Source organism: Sciurus vulgaris (genome assembly GCF_902686455.1).
Source record: "Sciurus vulgaris genome assembly, chromosome: 17".
Classification (NCBI taxonomy): domain Eukaryota; kingdom Metazoa; phylum Chordata; class Mammalia; order Rodentia; family Sciuridae; genus Sciurus; species Sciurus vulgaris.
The window spans coordinates 51,227,653-51,245,482 of NC_136478.1; the positions used below are offsets into that span (position 1 = coordinate 51,227,653).

The 17,830-nt window shown below is 51.2% G+C and overlaps 1 protein-coding gene across 8 annotated transcripts; it reads right to left on the bottom strand.

The window, feature by feature from the left end:
• Positions 1 to 569: 569 nt before the first annotated feature.
• Positions 570 to 17,827, bottom strand: COQ8B (coenzyme Q8B). Of its 8 annotated transcripts, XM_079117403.1 has the most exons (16): positions 17,775 to 17,827; positions 17,510 to 17,686; positions 15,370 to 15,474; positions 15,022 to 15,135; positions 14,821 to 14,887; positions 13,185 to 13,262; positions 12,215 to 12,337; positions 12,005 to 12,090; positions 10,635 to 10,775; positions 10,468 to 10,549; positions 9,335 to 9,428; positions 5,978 to 6,119; positions 5,761 to 5,868; positions 4,424 to 4,489; positions 1,867 to 1,953; positions 570 to 1,327 (listed from the first exon to the last, which is right to left on the bottom strand). In XM_079117403.1, exons 3-16 carry the CDS (start codon positions 15,469 to 15,471, stop codon positions 1,025 to 1,027), a joined length of 1,593 nt encoding a protein of 530 aa, XP_078973529.1. In that variant the 5' UTR covers positions 15,472 to 15,474; positions 17,510 to 17,686; positions 17,775 to 17,827; the 3' UTR covers positions 570 to 1,024. The 8 variants fall into 8 exon arrangements, with proteins under 8 accessions (XP_078973529.1, XP_078973531.1, XP_078973530.1 ...); XM_079117405.1 differs by lacking the exon at positions 17,510 to 17,686 and having other exon boundaries at positions 17,695 to 17,821; XM_079117404.1 differs by lacking the exon at positions 17,775 to 17,827 and having other exon boundaries at positions 17,510 to 17,688.
• Positions 17,828 to 17,830: the final 3 nt, after the last annotated feature.

Genomic DNA, 17,830 nt, shown 5'->3' on the forward strand with positions numbered 1-17,830 from the left:
CGATTCTCCCAGCCCGGCAGGGGCGGGCAGAAGCGGTGACGAGGCACTTTTTGCGTGGAAGGGGAGGGGGAGTAACAGACCCCGGCGTCCTGGAGCGCCTGCGATCAGTCTGGCTTGCGGGGCGGGGGCGCCGAGCTGGGACCAGGGCGCGGTTCTGGCTGCCGCTGCGTCCCACTCCCACCCCCACCCAGTGCGCTTGGCAAAGCAGCTGGCAGGGACATTAGGGCCCATTAGCAAAGGCGAGGTTGCTGGAAGCAAGGGAGGGAGCCTGAAGCTGGGAGGCCAAGAGATGATATTGTGTGTGTGTGTGTGTGTGTGTTGGGAGGGGCGCTTCTCAGCTGCCACAGCCCTTCGAGCAGGTGGTCAGCACGTACGGGGGTAGCGGGGAGAAAGAGGTTCCCAGCAACAGATGGCTTAGGGAGGGCTGGGGCTTTCAGACAAGGGGTTTGGGGGGGGGGCGGCCATCTGCACCTGGAGGCCGCCTGTGAGCTCCTCCCTCTCAACGCAGAAAAAAGAGCTGGGGGAAGGGGAGGGCGGCTTTTATTTGGAGGGAAGTTTCAAACCCCGCCCCCCCCCCCCCCCCCCCCAAATACACAGGCATGGGGAGAAGGCAGCTGGTGGAGGCCTGAGGGAGGCAAAGGTGAGGGCAGCTCAACCATCCCTCCACCACTGGATCCTGTGAGGCCCTAGCAGAGATGTGGGGCACCCCCTCTCCATGTGTCTGGATCTCCATGAAGGCATGCAGGAGCCAAGGGCTCCCTCAGAAGTTTGGCAGATACCAGTTAAAGGATTCCCTGGCCTAAAGTTCCTAGATGCCCAGTTCAGAGGGGGGAGGAGCTATGAAGTTGGAAGTTCCCTGGCCCCAAGGTTCTGGAGTTCCTGGGCCAAGGAGGGGAGCTGGGCAAGACTAGGAAGTCCAAGGGGAACTCCCCAGACCTGGAGAAAGGGGAAAGTGATGGCCCACTATGGAGCAGGAATCCCCAGATGGAGGCTGTCATAGGGTCTGCAGGGAGGTCCCCTCTAGTCAGGAGGCTGCTGGCAGTGGTTGTGCCTGGCGACTGGCCCAATAGCGGTGGTAGGTGTCCTGGAAGAGGTCCCGGCAGGCAATGTGGGCATGGAGACGGGCACAGGCCAGAAAGGCCCCTGCCAGCTTGCGGTGCAGGGCGTAGGTCTCTTCGGGTGGTGGGCGCAGCCGGTGCTGCAGCAGGACAGGGATGAGGCCCTGTATGCGGCGGGCAGTGTCCCCGGCCCCGAAGTCATACAGACCAGGGGCAGCAAAGGGCTCCCCCAGGATCATCACTGCCTCCACATGGGCATCGGAGAATGCCTAGGGGTGGGGACAGCAGATGTACCCAAGTGGACACAGTACCCTCTGCTTACTTGTCCCAGAAGAGCCAAATCACCTCAACCCCCTGCAGCCTCAGGTATAAACAAACCCCCAAGCTCCCAAGTCCCCCAAGAGTAATAAGCAGCCTCCACCCCTTCCAGAGCCCCAGTAGGCAACAACCCCTTTTATTCCTATAGGAACAGCTTTGGCCTCTTCTGAGCCTCCTAAACAAGCAACCCTCCACTTCCTGCCCCCTAATACCCATTAGCAGCACTCCCAGAACAGATAAGTGGTACCCGTTTTCCAGGGGTTCCTGAGTAGTCAGGAAGCTGCATCCTCCACTTCTCCCCAGATACCCCCAGTATAGATAGGCATCCCCCTAGAGTTGCCCAGTCCCCCTAGACATGTACTCTCCATCATTCCCAGCAGAGATAAACCCCATCCCCCCACACCATCCCCAGTTCCTCAGTAGACAGACTGATCCCCACTCCTTGCTCCCCTATAGATACCAACCCCCTCTACCTCCAGTATCTCCCAACCTTGGTTTCGAAGCCTGTGAGGAATTTGAGGTCCCGGGATTTCTGCAGGACCTGGTCTCGGTCTCCCTCTGCTGCAGCCTTTACCACCTAGAGAGATGGGGATGGGGCAGAGAACAAAGGCCAATGGGGATAAAGGGAGTTCTAGAGAAGAGGTACTACTGGGTTCAGCCTGGCTCAACCAAGATTTACCTCCTTTCTCATCTACCGGGGCCTTCCCTCTCACCTAGAAGCTTCTCCCTCCTCACTCTGCCCTTCTGTGTCTCCTTCAAGACTGTTTCGGAGCCTGGCAAGTAGGTGGTTAGCGGTTCTGCCCAACTGGAGCTGCCTGGAAGCCACCACAGTGAAATGGCACAGGGGAAAGTGTCATGGGTCCACACACAACCGGACAAGGATGTGACTGTGACTCCCCACTGTCGAGGGTTGCCAGGGGGCCATCTCTATGTCTCCTGCACTAGATTTTAAGCTCAGTGGACACACGGATCCCAGCTCGGAATAGTTGCACTCAGGATGCCCTTGGTGAACCTTGCTTTAGCAAATGAATGTGTGGATCTAAGTCCCTGTCCAGCCACATGCTCACAGAGGGAGGCCAAGAGTCCCCCAGCCCCACCAGGTCCAGCCTGCTTGGGCTGGCTCCTGGTTCTACCTAGGGATCACCTGCCAGATGGCTGAGACTCTAGGGGAGCCACTTTGCCCTGAGGCCTCTGCTTCCTCACCTGTGAGGCGGGGATGGGAGATTTCCTTCTCCTGGCTTTTGAGGCCCAGGGCAGTGCCTCCTGTGCAGGGCTCCGCTCAGCACTATGCCTGCAGGGAGGGTGCACTCTATAGATTCTGAGCTAGTCTTCTTATTAGGAGCTGGCTGTGAGGGTCCTTGCTATATAGAAGATGGACCCTGGGTTCAGCCCTCCCCTGCTGGGTTGCTTGCTTTCTTGAGGGGAGGAGGAACACAGGATTCATCTGGCAGTTCTGTTCTGTCTCAGCTCCCCTTGCCCATGCCTGTCTGACCATCTGTTAGGTCTTGGACTTCAGGGGCCCATGTGACAGGGCTTTTGTAAACTAGAAAAGCCTAAGTAGGCCTGGGGGGCAGGGCAGGTGTTGGTGGGAAGCGGGATATTCCAACTACACAGAGGCTTTGACTTTGGGCCTCCAGTGCCAGCAGAGACAGTCCCGAGAGGCCTGGTGGTGGAGTGTTTACCAGCTCAAGGGTGGCCTCAAGAGTTCTCAAGGCAGGCCATGAGCCTGGCCACAGTCTCCCTCTCCTGACTCAGCCTGTCAGCTCCCAAGGCCTGTCCATTAGGCATCCCTCCCAGCTGACCCCTCTGCCCCTCTCCACATCCTCCTGGGCTCACAGCACTGTCTTAGAGACCACTTGTTAGTCAGAGTTTTCTAATTCTATGTCCCTCAACTGCTCAAATCCTTTCTGCAGCTTCGCAGGGCACAGTAATGAAGTATAAGATGCAAAACTGGCCTATGAAACCCAGACTAATTTGGCTCCACCCCCACATCCCAGCCTAACTCAGACATGAGTTTCCTTTGGTCCTCTAGGGCCTACCACTCAAAATGAAATCCCTATACAAGCAACCTTGACACCATCTGGAACCTTGTGGGGGATGCAGTATCTTACACCTAAATCCAGACCACAACCTGCATTTCATAGGACCGCCAGGGTTTAACTGGATTGCTACCTGCACATTAAAGTCTAGAAGCACTGTCCCAATGGGGCTATGCTTTGTTGCCTCTTGACTTTGCACAAGTTTATCTGGAATACCCTTCTAGCCTCTTCCCGACTGGCTCTCTTCATCCCCCAGCTCTCCAATTCCAAAGTCTCCACCTCCAGGAAGCCTTCCCTGATCCCCAGGGTAGGTCAGGCTCCTCCTTTGGGGCACTCACAGTTCTCTACACTCCCCCCAGCTCAGCCTCACCCCTCTGGGTCCTGTTAGGTCAGTGATGGTACATTCTGAAGGTGGGGACTTGAGTTGGACCTGGGTATCATCCCGAATAGGGCTGAGCACAGAGAAGGTGCCAGAGTGTTTGAATTGATGGTTAGATGATTACAAGAACCAGGCTGAATGTTCAATCTCAACTAATTAATGAGAGAGTTCCCTGTGGTCTCTGAGACAAACTGACCGTTGGCAAGAGACAGGTAACACAGGTGTGGGGCACAGGCTGCAGGGAGGTCTGGGAGTGCAGGCTGGACACTAAGGGCCTGGACGGGATGGTCATCATGGACCCTTCTAAGGCAGGGGTCAAGAACATGGGCTCCAGACCCAGACGACCTGTGTGTGACTTCCAGGGCTGCTGGGATCTTGGGCAACCTCTCTAATGGGGCTAAAAGTGGTTGTGACCCCATAGAATTGCTGTATGGTTTCTAATCAGTCTACGTAAAATCCTTAAAATAGTGCCTGATGTAATATTAAGTGCTTGGTACTTATTAGCTGCTCTTAATATTATCATTATTTCTTAATTCTAGATATTCTATTTCTCCTTCTTACCCCTTTGCTTCAGTATCTGGGTTAAGCCTTGAACCTGCAGAGACTCCAGAGTCAGGGGAACTCCTCACCTCGATATAATGGTCTGTGAACTCCGTCCCAAATTCTCGGCTTGCACCAAAGTCCAGCAAGGTCACCTGGGAACGAGGAGTGGCGAGAGGGAACACTGGGAGCCCATCGACACCCCCATGGGGGCAGCTAGGGCCCATCCTTCCTCCCTGAAGACCTGCTCCTGCGAGGGTCCCTGCCCAACTGCCTCAACAGCTCTCAGCCTCCAGTCTGCACACTTCCAAACCACCCCCGAGTGGCAAATGAAGAGACCTGGCTTTCATTTTTTGGTCCTATTTGCTTTTATAACAAATTTTAGGCCCATTAAAAAAAATCCAGAGAAAAATAAGACATATAGAAAAGTAAAATGAACAGCCACCTGGCTTAGAATATCAAATACTATCAATCCAGGTGGAGCCTTCCATGAACCCCACATATCCAAGGATCTTTTCCAAGGTCATCACTTTCCTGAAACCACTATTATTAAAAAATTTCTTCAAATTCCCATGCATGCATCTCTACATTTCCTATATACATGTGCACCCACAGACAAAATATAGTTCACACACTTTAAAACTATATAAATTAATTATCCTGCAGCTCATGCTTTTGGCTCAGCGTGGTTTTATAGTTTATCTTGTTGCTATGTGTAGGTCTGGCTCATTCATTCATTTTTCAACAGTACATAAGGGCTTCATTGCATGAATATATTACAACGGTTTGGTGTAATTGACAAATAATGTGGCTATTGCTAGGTTTTGTGTTTAGTGAGCTCTTGTGCAAGTTTCTTTAGCACAGTGGAGTTTGACCACAACCAACAGTAAGAAGTATGGTATACCTCTAGGTCTTTTTACACCTGCGCCCTCTGCCTGGAACACTGACCTGCTCCCCGCATGGCTGTCTCCTTCCCTCTCTGGTCTCAAAATTAATGGCGACACCTTCATGAAACCTTCCGTTATTCCTTGCTGGATCAGGCATGACCCTGGAGTCCCACATCTCCCTCCTTCCTTCCCACCATTCCAGCCCTGACCACTCTGGCCTCTGCTTCCCCACTGTGGCACTAACTCCTCTAGGTCATTGTCAGTGGAATGGCAGAGGAAATGACACGTCACTTCTGGCCAAAGCAGTTAGGCAGGAGATTACACTCTCAACCTTCTCCTTCTTCTGGAAGCAGAACATGGCAAGGCCTAGCGGAAGGCACAGCCACCAAAGGGGAGAAGTCTGGTCTCTGAGTCACTGCATTCAGAAGGCCATCCCAGCCTGCTGTGTGAGCAATAAACTAGTGTGTTCAGCGACTGGTCTATCAGGGAATATTGTTAAGGCAGCTAATGTACCCCGACTCTCACCAGAAGAAACCAACCTGGTGGCTGGAGGCATCGTACAGGAAGTTGGCCCAGTTGGGGTCTGTCTGCATGAATCTGAACTCGAAAAGCTCCCGCAGACACAGCCTCAGGAGCTGGAAGCAGATCTGGGGTGGGGAGAAGACACCTCAAGTGATGTGACCCTGTGCAAGGCCCTTCCTGGCCTCAAGAGGGAGCCAGGGCCTGGCCCTCCCTACTGCCCCACAAGGCAATTACCTGGTTCCGGACATCCTGACTCAGTCCCTGGCACTGATCCAGAGGGACACCTCCGGCCAGCTCCATGCCCAACACTCGCCTTGTGCACAGCTCCTTAACCACAGCTGGCACCCGGAAGAAGGGGTCATCTGCCAACAGCTGCCTAGGGCAGGAGGAAGGGGAAGGAATGGAGTTTCTTGCTCAGGATCCTCTGAGATGGCCTTCATGAAACCCTTCTCTATGCTTTTCCTCCTCTCCTGGACTTCTCTGGCCTTTGTCTGCCCTGGGTGATAGTCAATACCTGACCTGACTGACATTTAGCAAATCTCTCTGTAACCTACTAAGCTTGCTCTTTAACTGGGTGTTGTTGCAGACCATCCACTACTTCCCTATTGGAAACCCTTCTCTGACTTCTGGTTGTACAAGGATAAGCTCAATGTATTTAGCTTATGCACCACTATTTTAAAATCAATTTATTAATCCATCCCCAAGATGGTCACTGAATATCTGAGTCAATGATACTCTCTAGTCGCTCCTGAAGAGTTGCTGCAGGAGTGCCCCCTAATGTTTTTTGGTGGTACTGGGGAATGAACCCAGGTATGCTCTTCCACTGAGCCAAATCCCAGCTCTTTTGGTGAATTCTGAGACAAGCTCTCACTAGTTGCCCAGGCTGTCCTTGAACTTGCAATCTCAGGCCTCAGCCTCCCAAGTTGCTGGGATTACAGGTGTGCACCACCGTGACTGGCAGGAGTCCCCCTTAATTTGTGGTTTCATTTCCCAAGGATTCAGTTACTTGCAGTCGACTATGGCCTGAAAATATTAAATGAAAAATTCCAAAAGTAAACAATTCACAAGTTTTAAAAATGCACACCATTCTGAGTAGCACAATAAAGTCTCACTCCATCCTGCCTGGGACATGAATCATCATCACCTTGTTTAGGATATACACACTGTATATGCTACCCGCCTGTTAGTCACTTAGTAACCATCTCAGTTATCAGAGGTTGTGTTTTAACAATGGTCCCAAAGCAGGAGTGACGCTGGCATTTCAGATATGCCAAAGAGAAGTGTAAAGTGCTTTTCTTTAAGCCAAAAGGAGAATGTTCTTGACTTAATAAGAGGAAAAAATCATAGGCTGAAGTTGCTAAGATCTATAGCACAATCAAATCTGTGAAACTGTGAAGAAGGAAAAAAGAAATTCATGATAGTTTTGCTGTTACATCTCAAACTGCAAAAGCTGTGGCCGCAGTGCATGATAAGTACTTAGTTAAGATGGAAAAGGCATAAATTTGTGGGTGGAAGATTTGAGTAGAAGTGTTTTGACTAAGGGCTCTGTGTTGCTCCAAGAAGCACTGTGCCTAAGCTAAACTTCACCATAGGTAGAACAGCTGATGTAGGGTTTGGTACTATCCAGTTTCTGGCATCCATGGGGGTCTTGGAATGTGTCCCCTGTGGATGTGAGTAGGGGCTGCACTCTGAACACTGGTAAATAAAGGGAAGGAGTCCTTTTCTGTCTTTGTGCTGCACAATGCTGCAGCCAGCCCTGGCCTGCCCCACCAGAGCTCACACCCTTAAAGACAACTATAGATTGAGATAAGCATGTCCAATTAAGACTTGGAAGGCAAATGAGTGAGACCTCTCATGGAAGACATGTGGTATGGTGGAGAGTGAGGAGGGACCAGGCAGATGGGCAGAGGCCCGGGGAATGGGCCCTGAGGAGTCCTGCAGAAGACTCTCACAGGGGCGTGCTCTGGCTCCTCAGTCTGCTTTGCACGTCCATCCTCAAGGCCCTGATTCATGCTGATGTTTTTTATATTTTCTGATATTTGAACCACTTCTGAAGAGCCCTGTGCTGCATTTAATCAGCACAAGTCCCCCCACACACTTTTTTTTTGGTACTAGGGATTGAACCCAAGGGACTTTAACACCGAGCCACATCCCCAGCCCTTTTTATTTTGAATCAGGTTCTCACTAAATTGCTTAGGGCCTTGCTAAGTTGCTGGCCTTGAACTTGCAATCCTCCAGCCTTAGCCTCTTGGGTCACTGGAATTATAGGCATGTGCCACCGTGCTTGGCTAGCACAAGTCCCTTTTATTATCTCCATCCAGTGAGGACACCCTTCTGAGGTTACTGTACAGAATCAGCTCAGTGTGGTAAGGGCTGACCCAAGACGGGATCCCATATTTGTTTAATTCTGCCTTCTGGTGACTCCTCACTGTCTACTACGCTTGGCACATTGTAGACCCTCAGTAAAAGTGTGGCGAGTCCTGCTGGTGTCATTAATTGTTGTGCATTACCATACTTCCAAGATACAGCCACACTGTCCTATGTAGCTTTAGTTTGTTTATTTTCACTGCTATATATTCCGCTGATGAATACATCATAATTTGTTTATCTGTGCTGAACAGATTAAAAATTTGGGTTGTTCCAGTTTGGGGATCTTAGAAACTATGCTGCTTAAGGATTCTAGAACAGTCTGATAGTGTATAATGGCATAAGTATCCCTACCGTATTCAGCAAGAAGAGCAATAGCTAGGCTGAAGGTGTGGATACCAAGGTTTATTTGATGGTGCCATAAGTGTTCTCCAAATGGCTGTTTCAAGCAGGGTGCGCTGGTGCACACCTGTAATCTCAGTGACTTAGGAGGCTGAGACAGGAGGACTGAAAACTTGAGGTCAGACTTAGCAACTTAGCAATGCTCTGTCTCCAAATGCAAAATAAAAAGAGCTGGGGATATAGCTCAGAGGTAAAGCACCCCTGAGTTCATTCTCTGGTACCAAAAATGAAAACGAAATGCTTGCATCAATATCTCCTCCTGCCCATTGTGAGAAAGGGAAGCTCGGAAGTCCAATCCTCTCTAATGTTGATGCTGCCAGATGGCTCGATCTTACAGTCCAGCAAGATGCCATCACACACACCTGTAATCTCAGTGCCTGGGAGGCTGAGGTAGGTGGGTCACAAGTTTGAGGCCAGCCTCAGCGATATAGCAAGGCCCTCAGTAATTTAGCAACTTAACTCAAAATTTTAAAAGGGCAGAGGGCAGGGAATGTGGCTCAGTGGTAAAGCAACCTGGGTTTAATCCCCAGTGCCAAAAGCAAACAATCAAAAACTCTGTCGGTTCAGTGTGTGTATCAGTGTCATGGTACAATTAAGCACCTATGTCAGGCCACAGTGGATATGCATCCTGACACTCAGTAAGAAGTGTCACAGAGGTTACAAGGGGACAAGTGAAGTAACAATAAAAGAAAAATAAATGAAAGAAAGAGTTTGCCGGTCAAGTCTCAGGGCTGCAGCTGCCAGAGGCTGGGGGACAGGAATGAAGGGAGGAGGAAAAAGATGGAGGGAGGTGCCTCGGGGCCTTCAGAGCGGCCAGCTCACCTGAAGTTCTGGGCACAAGCCGCCTCCCGACGGTAGTCACACTCCCACGTCAGCTCCTGCTGCAGGGTCTGTAAGCTCTGCTCCGCAAACAGGCCTGAGAGGCAGCCATGTCAGTCAGGAAAGGCCACAGCCCGTGTTCCCTGCCTGAGCCCTTGCATGCCCATGAGTGCCTTCCATTGCCAGTTATGCCTCTTTCTCTGTTCCTCTCACTATCCCTCACACCTCTGTCCCAGGTCTTTCACTTTTTCTCCATCTTTCCCACAACTGTGGTCTCTGTATATGTGTGCATGTGTGCTTGTGCACATGCTGAGGAAGGAACCCAGGGCCTTGTGCCTTGCACATACTAGGCGAGTGCTCTATCACTAAGTCATATCCTTAGCCCCCCAGTTTTTTTGCAGTACTGCAGACTGAAACCAGAGGCACTTACCTCTGAGCTACAACCCCAGCCCTTTTTATTTATTTATTTATTTCTGCGGTGCTGGGGATCAAACCCAGGGCTTTGGGCTTGCAAGGCAAGCACTCTACCAACTGAGCTATCTCCCCAGCCCCCTTTTTGAGACAGGATCTTATTAAGTTGTCCAGGTTGGTCTCAAACTTGCAATCCTCCTGCCTCAGCCTCCAGATGGACTGGGATTACAGGCACCAGCTTGTGGTCTTCCCTGGGCTCCATCTCTTTCCCAACCCCAGGGCAGCCCTCAACAGTCCCGCAGTCCCACTGTCTCCTGTTCATACTCCCACATGGCTCTGTGCTGCTCATCCCTTCCAGGCCTGTCTCTCACCCTCTCTTTCTCACACAAACATCCTGCTGCATCTTCTGCAGGCACTGTCTCCTGTGCTCTAACAAACACGAGCCGTCCCGCTCACTTTCCCTTTCTGCTTCTGTGGCCCTTCTGTGCCTACAGTCAGTCTCGCCACCCCGCACACCCCGTGTGTGTTTCTGGATTTCGGTCTGGGCTTCGCTTCTTCACGGCTGCCACATACTCCTGCTCTCTGGACTCTCCCTGCTCAGCACCCTCTTTCCTGTCTTGCACACTCTAGTGTGCAACCACACCCACACCCTCCCGAGCTCGCCCCTGGCCAGCCTTCCTTTCCCTCTTCAGACATCTCTTGGTAAGGGAGAGTGGGTGCCTCACCCTCTGGCAGGGCCGTGCTCATCTTGAGCACGGCCAGCAGGTTCTGCACGTCACTCTGGATGCTCTGGGCAACACCTGGGTACTGCAAGGGGAGGAAGGGGAATTGGGAGTCACTGCTCTGGGATAGCAGCGTGCCGGCCCCCACCCTTTCCAGCGCCCCCACTCACCTGGATCTTCACAGCCACCTCTGTCCCGTCCCTCAGCAAACCCTGGTGCACCTGCCCAATTGAGGCAGCAGCAAAGGGGACCTCCTCCAGGGAGGCCACCTTGGTGCGCCAATCCTTGCCCAGCTCCTCTTCGAGAACCCTCTGTGGGGAGTGGTCAAAACAATCACCTCATGTTTAGGGATGGCTAAGGTCATTCCCCGTGCTGAGTGTTTGATGTGTTCATAACCCTGAGAAAGGCTTTGGCTGCTCCCCTACTTTGCAGGTGTGGAAACTGAAGCTCAGAGAGAAGTCTCTTACTCAGGTGACTAGCCAGGTGCTGGCAGGCTGGGAGGCCCAGCCCAGCTTGTCTCTCCCGAGTCCATACTCCTTAAGCTGTGCAAGTAGTTTTGGGAATTGCTTTGATTTTAGTTAAGATTGATAATAATCCTTTATTATATTCCTATACTGTATTATTACCTGGAAATTAACATAATAAAGAAGAGCTTCCTGGGGGGAGGGAGGGGTTAGTGTTAGGGTTAGAGCTAGGGTTAGGGAGGGGGGCAAGAATGGAGGAAGGAAGGACTGTATAGAGGGAAAAGAGGGGTGGGAGGGGTGGGGGGAAGGGAAAAAATAACAGAATGAATCAAACATTACCCTATGTAAATTTATGATTACAAAATGGTATGCCTTTACACCATGTATAAACAGAGAAACAACATGTATCCCATTTGTTTACAATAAAAAAAAAAAAAAAAAGGAGAGCTTCCTGTGGGTCAAGTCCTGTGCAGAGGCAGTAGCTACCTAGGGTCACACTAAGTAAGCAGAATAGAGACTGAAGGCAGGCAACAACTAGATTCTGGAGTCCACAAAACAGTTCATGCCCTGGGCACTAACTCAGTGCCAGCTACTGTACCAGCCTATTTACTGATATGATATCCTTTATTAAAAAAAGTAATAATCACAGCTAAAACTTGTCTACCACTCATGGTGTGATGGGGTAAGTTCTAGGTGCTCTATGCAATGTAAACCAAATGCTCCAGCATACACATTATACACTGATTTACCTGACCCCAGGACACAGGCGCCTCTCACTAGTATTTCCCCAGAAGAGGTAAACTGAGGCATGGAGAGGTCAAGGCATGTGTCTGACTGGCAGAGATGGGTTTTGAACCCTAACTATTGTGCTTAGCTGCCTCGACAGCACCGAGTCCCTGCACTATCCCCTCACTTAATCACAATGGTGTGTATGGGAGGTGTATGCTTTGGTGATACCCATTTTACAGATAGGGAAACTGAGGTTCGAGGACAGGGAGTAGGGCAATGAGGCGAGGTTCGGGTAGGTGTTGAGATGGAGTGAGCCTCCTTGCCAGCCCCTCCCACCAGACACTCACCAGCATCTGCCAGCGGGGCATGAAGTCAGCGCTTTGGCGGACCCGCTCGAAGATGCGCTGCAGCTGGGGGCTGATGAAGCTGTTGTCTTGGGAGACAGCAGGACAAGGGGAACAGTGAGAGAGAGATGAGGAGGGGCCCACGTGAGTACCTGAAGTCAGGGCTTGTTGGTGGGTGGGGACGGGGTGGAGGTCAAGCCAGTCACGCTGTACCCTGGATGCTGAGCATTTGGCCGACCTTGAGGGCAGCCCCCCGAACTGTACACAAGGTCTGCACGATCCGCTCAGCGTTGGCCTCTGACAGGAAAGGGCTGGAGCCCGACTGGGAGCCGCCCTCTGGGGAGGAGAGAATGACCATTAGTATTACAATCAAAAAAATAATCAGTAAACACCACGCAGTGCATGTGGTCACTAGAATGGCTACAACGAAAGAGGGGAGACCAAGGCTGCCAAAGACAGGTAATGTGGTTGACAGGAGGGAGCAGGCTGGAACCTCTGGAAAACAGCTGGGAGGTTTAGTAAGGCGCACACCTGAACTCCATGTGATTCCCCAGGTGTTCACAGTCACATCTCACAAACTTAATACCAAACAGAAGAAGCCAGACGTGTGAGAATGCACTGCCTGACGATATTTGTATTGTTCTGTTTTGGTTTTCTGTGGTACTGGGGATTGAATCCAGGAGCACTCTACCAGTGAGTTACATCCCCAGCCCTTTATTATACTTTTACTTCGAGACAGGGTCTTGCTAAGTTGCTGAGTTTTTGATCCTTCTGCCTCAGCCTCCGGTGTTGCTGGGACAGAGGCGTGCACCACCCCGTCAGCCTTGTTTCAATCTGAATATGTGCCCTCGCTTTTGTTTCAGGGCACTGACTTGTGGAGGCATCTCACCCACAAATGCTATACATCTAATTCCACCTCTGGTTACAGATTGACGGGCACTCCTACTATTTTCAGGTTCTCCTGCTTAAACTTAGGAACTCCCAGTGGCTTTGCTTGGGTGGTATGCACCTGTTTATCAAGGCCCTGACTGTGGCTTTAGCTCTGTTCTGAGTACAACTCTGAGAGAGAAGAATATTATCATGACCCTTGTTTTTCAGACGAGGAAACTGCAGCTCAGGGATGGTGCCCCTTACCCCAGGTCACACAGCAAGGATCGGAACCCAGGTGGTGTGGCTCACTCACCTGACTGCTGAGGTCCTCCCGGCAGTGACTTCTTGGCTACCTCGGCCAGTGCTCCTAGTCCCAAGCTCACGGCCAGTCCTGGACAGGGAGAAAGGAGCCTGAGTGCTGCTTGCCTGGGGCCTCCCCCAGCCTCTCTTCTCTAGGTCTCTCTTGGATGCTTGTCTCCTGACCCTTGTTGCCAGCTCTCTGCAGCTCTGTCTCCAACTCAGGTTCTTACTCTCTTTTTGCCCAGGTTTGCCTTCTGTGTGATGCTCTCCCTTTCTTTATCCTTCTCCACCAAGTCTCCACCTCCCTCATAGTGGTTCAGAGCCCAGGCTGCACATTAGAGTCATCTGCAGGGCTTTTGTAAATTGGGGGCCCAGATTTACCCACCCCTGAGATTCTGATGAGGTCTGAGATGAGGCCTGGGAATCTGTAGCTTTTTAAGCACCCCAGCTGATTCTAGTGTACACCTAAGGTTAAGAATGCCCTGGAATGACAGCCCTGGGACTATCTTTTGGTGGCTCCCATTTCACTCTACACACCTCCTCTTATGTTCTTCTCTCCTATGTCAGTTATTTCTCCATTTCTACCTGTTCCTTCATACCTTTCTAGGTCTTCTCTCTGCTCTTTCCTCCCTTTTTGTTCTCTCCAGCTCTGATTTCCTCTGCTTCCTCTCCCTCCTTGTCTATATGACCTCTTGAGTCTCGGAACCTCTTTGATGTCACCATTTCTGTAAATTATAGCTGGCATTTTCTGAGTGCTTGCTACACACCAGGTACTGTTTTCAGTACCTCATATGCTTTAACTCATTTCATCCTGTCACCTTTGGAAATATGCTTTACAAAAAAAAAGGAACTGAAGCCCAGAGAAGTTAAGTAACTTGCCCAAAATGACAAGGTGAAAACACAGCAGAGTCACCCTTGGAACCATGGGTAGCCTGGAGGCAAAACTCTAACCAGTGTAACTCAACTGCCTTTTTCAACTGTGAATCCTTTTTTTTTTTTTTTTTTTTTTAGTACTGGGGATTGAACCCAGGGGTGCTTTACCACTGAGCTCCACCCCCAGCCCTTTTTATTTTGTATTTTGAGACAGGGTCTTGCTAAATTGCTGAGGCTGGCCTAAAACTTGTGATCCTCCTGCCCCAGATTCTCAAGTTGCTGGGATTACAGGTGTGTGCAACCTCACCTTGCCTTTTCTTCTGTGTGTGCGTGTGTTTGTGAGACACAACTCGTAGACTCAAGTGATCCTCCCACCTCAGTCTCCCAAATAGCTGGGACTAAAGGCATGCACCACCACACCTGGCTGTATTATTTTTAAAAAGTGTTAGATGCAACCCATTAAATTATTTTGTGCAGGTTTGAACAACCCTGCAACATGACCCTGAGTCAAGGTAATCCCCTCTCTTAGCTGCCATTTCCTCATCTGTGGAATGGAAATAAATACTCATGATCTCAGTATGAGGAATTCGCTGTGTAGGGGACCTTGCACATTACAGGTTCTCAATAAATGTTACCATTACATCCCTCTATTTTTCTTGGCTTTGCAGACCTTGGCCTTTGTCATTCTTTCCCTGTCTCTCTGCCCTCTCTTCGTTTCTGATCCATCTTTCTCCTTCTTCATTCATATTGTCTCTTCTGATCTAAATCACACCTACCCCCAAAGCTGGCCAGACGACTGATGCAGGAGGCAGGTACCTTGCGTTCTTGAGAGCGGTTGCTCAGCTAGGAAATGGAGAGGTCTGAGGTGAGAGGTGGGCACAGAGCTGGAAGAGTCCAACCAACCTGCACCACCCACCTCCTCAAGATCAGGGAGCGGGCAGCCTTCATGGATATTGCTGGGTGAGGGACAATGATACCTGGGGCCGGGGTATCTTTCTGACACGGGCCTCCCGTGCTCTGCGAATGTCCTCCTCACCTAGTCCTCTTCCATCCTGATGAAACTTTTGGGCCCAAGACCCCCCACATGGCCCCTGCAAGAGATGTGAATTTTGGTAAGAAGTGGAGGACACAGGGTCTGCCTGGACTTTTTGGACCCCTCCCTGTTCTTTCTTTTTTTCATTGCTGGGGATGGAACCCAGGACTTCATGCATGCTAGGCAAAGCACTCTACCACGGAGCCATCCCCGATCCCCCCACCCTGTTCTTTTACCTCTTGAACCCTCCTCTAGTCCCCTCCCACTGGGGACCATCTCCCCAGTCTCTTACCCACCAGGGGGGCCTAGGCACCTGGCCCCCACAAGGCAGAAAAACAGTCCGGCCCACTTGTCCACAGGTCCCCTTCAGTAGACCAACCACCTCCAACCACATTGCCTAAGAGACAAGAGGAAGGATGATGATGAAGATGATGATCATGATAATGATGATGATGATTTGGTATTGGGGACTGAACTTGTGGATGAGCCACATCCCCGGTCCTTTTTTGTATTTTATTTAGAGACAGGGTCTTGCTGAGTTGCTTAGGGCCATGCTAGGCTGAGGCTGGCTTTGAATTAGAGATCAAGAGGAGGGATTATTTAGAAAAGAGTTCTTGTACTGGCCTCTCTGCTTTGCTCCTTCTTTCCCGTGTCCACCTTCTCTAAGATTGCCATCTACTAAAGACCTTCTCCTTTGCTAATAGATTCCCACAGTTTCTCCTGGTTACCCTCCTGGTTGGCAGGAACCCACTGTTCTCCCTATGTGCCTCCCAAAACCCATTCCCGCCCCCACTGTTGCTAGGGTCCTACCCCGTTGCTAGACACCCACAGATCCTCCAGGGCTACCTCTCTACCTTTCTGAGCCCCTCGTTGCTAGGCACCACCTTAGCCCTCTGTTGCTAGGCACCCACAAGTCCTCCCTTGTCCCCCCACCGCGTTACTGGGCATCTCCCCCAGTTGCTAAGCACCAACTGTTCAGCTCCGGGCCAGCGACGCATGGGGCCTGCTGTTCTTCCGGGAACATCTGCACGCCCGCCCCCTCCGGTCAGTTAGCCAATGGCGGAACAATGAATCGCTGACAGCACGACGTGCATTCCGCTGTGCGCAGGGGGCCGGGCCAGGGGCGGGACCCAGGCGCTGGGCTTGCGGGGATTGTTGGAGCACGGTTGGGCGCTCAGTAGTGCTTATTCCCTTCCACTCACTTCAAAGTGCTTTATAAGCGGCGGGCCTTTCTGCTCCCTATACTGTCTTTCTTGGAAGCATCACTTTTCCTTACAAACGTCACGCTTCTTTGCATGAACATCTTGCCAACCTCCCTTCTTGCTTTTCCTCCTAGCAGGCTCAACGTCTCTCCTTTGAACACGCATTCTCCCAAGCAAACATTTTTTTGTACAGAGAGAGAGCCCCTCCATTCTGCACAAACACCCACATCCTGGCACTCATCCTCCTTCCATGCGCACATAAATCCTCTGCCTTGCTTGCCAAATGTCTCCCGCTCACACCCTCAACTCTCCCGTGTACCTAAACCCCCTCACTTGCACACTGAGCCTCTATTCTCTTACACACCCTGCTCTCTGCTCCCCACCCACCTGCGGGATGGCGCGAGTGGGAGTCCTCTCTTTCCTGTAGGCCTGACATTTCCCAGAACACACTCAGCCAAGATTCCCAGTGCTGAGTCAGGAAACTTGGCATCCCAGAAAAATCAGCTCCCAGGCCATCTGGGTGTGTGTGTGTGTGTGTGTGTGCTGGGGGCTGACTCACCCCTCTTCTCACTGTCTGGAATAGAAACAGCTGGCTGGGGCAACTCCCACTACTGGGAAAGGGGGAAATGCCGATGTGTCTCCCACAGCAACCGGCTCCCCCTTCCAACTGTCTTTGTCGGGAATTAGGACTCCCTGTCTCTGTCCCTCTGTTGTGTGACCTCAGAAGAACCCTGGTCCCTCTCTGAACCTCAACTTTCCAACCTGTATCATGTACAGGTGAGACCCTGACTCTGACTTTTCATTGGCCTATAGAGGGATGACTCATTCTAGAGCCTTGGGTCTATGCCCATTGTTCCCCCCCAGGGTGACTCAATTTCAAGATTGAAACTAGCTCCTGTCCCCCTCTAATGGTGATGATCTGACTCAGGAGTTGGGGGTAGCTCACCTTTGGCGACAAACTATGGAAAAAAAAAACCTATGACAAATAACCCTACAGGGCTGTGGCTGACAGTGCCAAGCCTGACACCACATGTTTCATGTACATGAGATCATACCAAATGGCTCCAGGGCTACAAACAAAGACTAGAAGTTGGCAGACCTATGAACCTCAGTGTCCTTATTTATAAACTGGGCATCCCTTCCTGCTTAGTGTTAGCGACAGAGAAGAGCAGTGAAATAGTGTCAGGGCCTGATACAGAAAAAGTGCTCTTGATACGTGAGATTTCTTACGGAAAACTCAATGGAGCGTTTAAGTCACTCGTTCAAGGTAACACAGCGGGAAGTGGTGGAGGCGGGTCTCGAACCCACATCTGTGAAATCCCCAAGTCTTTGAAAAGTCCGTCCTGCCCGTGCGTGAAGAATGCGCGTGCGATCGGATTCGTCCACGGGGACTGTAGTGAGGCTGCACTGGTTACCCGGTACAGGGAGATTGGGTTAGTCCGGGGGCTGAGGTGGAGCCCCCACAGGAGTACAACCCAGACACCAGAGTGCAGACCCAACCACCTCCAGCGCCTGGAGACAACTTCCTCCGACGCAGATGGGCGGAGCCAC